Source organism: Engraulis encrasicolus, chromosome 20 (genome assembly GCF_034702125.1).
Source record: "Engraulis encrasicolus isolate BLACKSEA-1 chromosome 20, IST_EnEncr_1.0, whole genome shotgun sequence".
NCBI classification, from domain to species: Eukaryota; Metazoa; Chordata; class Actinopteri; order Clupeiformes; family Engraulidae; genus Engraulis; species Engraulis encrasicolus.
In genome coordinates, this window is record NC_085876.1 from 39,581,131 (window position 1) to 39,583,630 (window position 2,500).

Sequence of the window (2,500 nt, forward strand, 5' to 3'; positions counted from 1 at the left end):
GCACCTTTAAAATAGACCCCACCTTCTCTAGGTCCCCTGAATATAACTTAATTGTGTTGCAAATTAATTTTCTAAGGTTCCTTTACAAAATATGCCACATTTCATGTGAAGCTGCATAACTTTAAAGTTATATGGGGGGCCGGATAAAATGGCTTCAAGGGCCGCAAACGGCCCTCGAGACATAGGTTCCCCACCCCTGGCTTATTGACTATCATATCAGCTTCCCCTTTACAGGAGCACTGTTCTTCCTGTGGTCAAAGTTTTAACATACAGTAGACATACTGTACATTCTTTTTTCCTTCATTCATTGTTCCCCTTTTTATACAGATTGTTTGTATACAACGAAAAAATACAAAACAAAGCAACACAAAAACAAACTCAAGAGAGGAAATAAAAACCTGTTTTTATTTAAGCTATATGTTATATAACTTCTATAACAGGTTTTTATTTCCTCTTTTGAGTTTGTTTTTGTGTTGCTTTGTTTTGTACTTTTTTCGTTATAATATAGGCTTACGTTGGTCCCATGATTAGGCCTAAGGATAAATGGTATCATGGCACATTTGTTACATTTAACGTGTGTACAACGTACAACATTACCGGTATACATTGGTGTAATTTCAGGTGTGGCTGGTGGGGACATGTCCATACCACTTTTGAGATGAACCTAGCTTGTACACTGTATATGATGCAAAAATAGCGTATACCCGGATTATTTGCCATAAATGTCCCCCATCACTTTCAAAGCCAAACCTACACCTTTGCCGGTATAATGTATGTAACGCAGTTCTTGAATACACCACTAGGTGCTACTTGGACACATCGTCAGTGACGAACCCGAGGGTGTTTCGGTCTTTAATCATCAAACACCCTCACTCGGGCGACCCAGCCGGGGGTGATCAGCCCCCGACTTGTGTCCAAGTGGCCTGCTACTCCAAGGATCCCCCCTCCTGATCCATAGCCATCTAGGCTATATACACCACAAAAAATGTACACAACCCCTTAGTCAACTCCTCTGTTCTGTTGTTTTGTCCTCTCAGGGGCGTTGGAGAATGGCCTGGACGGGGAGCAGGACCAGGAGTCCAGCCTGTCTGGCCCCCAGGACGAGCTGGCTAGCGGAGAGCTGTCGGGCGAGGGAAGCCCCGCGCACAGCAGCAGCAGCAGCAGCGGAGACCCGGAGAACCTCTCCGTGAAGGACAGGGAGGTGACCGGCAGCCATGGTGGGTCATACTACACTGCCTTGGTCTTACCGCGCGGTCACACCGCCGGTGTTGAACGCGTGGAAAGATGCGGAAGTAATTGACTGTATGGGAGAGCAGGTGGCAGAAGCGTTAAAAGCCGCAAAGCGTGTCTAGAGTCAAAAGCGTCAAAAGCCAAGGGCGTCAGAAGTTGAACTTCATCTGAAATATGTAATGAGCGCGGCGGCGGCAGGCGTCAGCCAATGGAATGTTCACATTTTTCTAAACACGAGCTTCGGTTGGTCGAGATTCTTGGTCGAATGCTTCAGGTTGCATCGTTTGCCTCGTTCAACGCCCCTGACCTGTGCTTTCCAGGCAGGAGTCAGCAGCGTTTTAGCTCTTTCAACGGCGGCGGTGTGACATTAGACTCCCATCCATATTACACACAGGATACATATGAAAACTCATCATAAATTAATGTATCTTTTTTTTTTTTTTAAGATTTTTTTTGGTCTTTCTGACAGGCAAAGGCCTGCAAAGGACGCGGGCCGGGAATCAAACCTGGGTCGGCCGCATAGTAGACGAGTGCCCTACCGTTAGGCCACAATAATGCCGAAAGAATTAATGTATCTATGTATCCGTTTACACCTCCTATCCACACTAGTACACCAAATTCAAAATGCATAAAGCAGAGTTAAAAAAAAAAAACGACTGTTGAAGTGGTTAGATCTGAAAACGCCGGCTTCCTTAATGGCAGAGCATTCTGTAAACAATATCAAAATGATAGTGTGGATGCAGACTGTTTTAACCACGGATACATGTATTCATATGTCTCTGACTTAATGTGGTCATGGCCTTAGACTGACAGACTCAAAGATTGTTCGTGTCATGGAATTTGTTCATTAAAGGTAAACAAGTCAACAGTTTTTTTTTTTCTTTTTCTTTTTAAACATTTTTTATGGGATTGGGTCTATTTGACAGGACAGTTTGGGACTAGACAGGGCGTGTTTGGGAGAGAGCAAAGGGGGTAAGATTGGGAAATGACCCAGAGCGGATTCGATCCTGTGTTCCCATGGGCATGCAAGGCCGTTCAGGGACAGGTGCTTCCCAAACTAGAGAACATTTTCAAGTCTACCCAATCCGTTTCACAAGTCAGCTGATGCTTTGTATTTTAATGGCAGGCATCATTACTATAGATTTTCTGGCAGGCATCTAGTCAGGCGCCTCGAGAACCCCTAGTGCCACTTGATGACATATGATGGTGGTGGAGGTTGGAGGTGTGGGATGTGGACTAGATTTATCCACAGTGTTTGGTCAAGTTCCTT

General features: G+C 44.9%; 1 protein-coding gene across 1 annotated transcript in view; it reads left to right on the forward strand.

The window, feature by feature from the left end:
- The window catches only part of zfpm2b (zinc finger protein, FOG family member 2b), a 96,681-nt gene that overhangs the window by 29,757 nt on the left and 64,424 nt on the right, over window positions 1–2,500 (forward strand). The window contains exon 2 of the mRNA XM_063185918.1: window positions 1,038–1,217. Within this exon, the coding sequence (XP_063041988.1) occupies window positions 1,038–1,217 (180 nt within the window). The remainder of the gene's footprint in view (window positions 1–1,037; window positions 1,218–2,500) is intronic.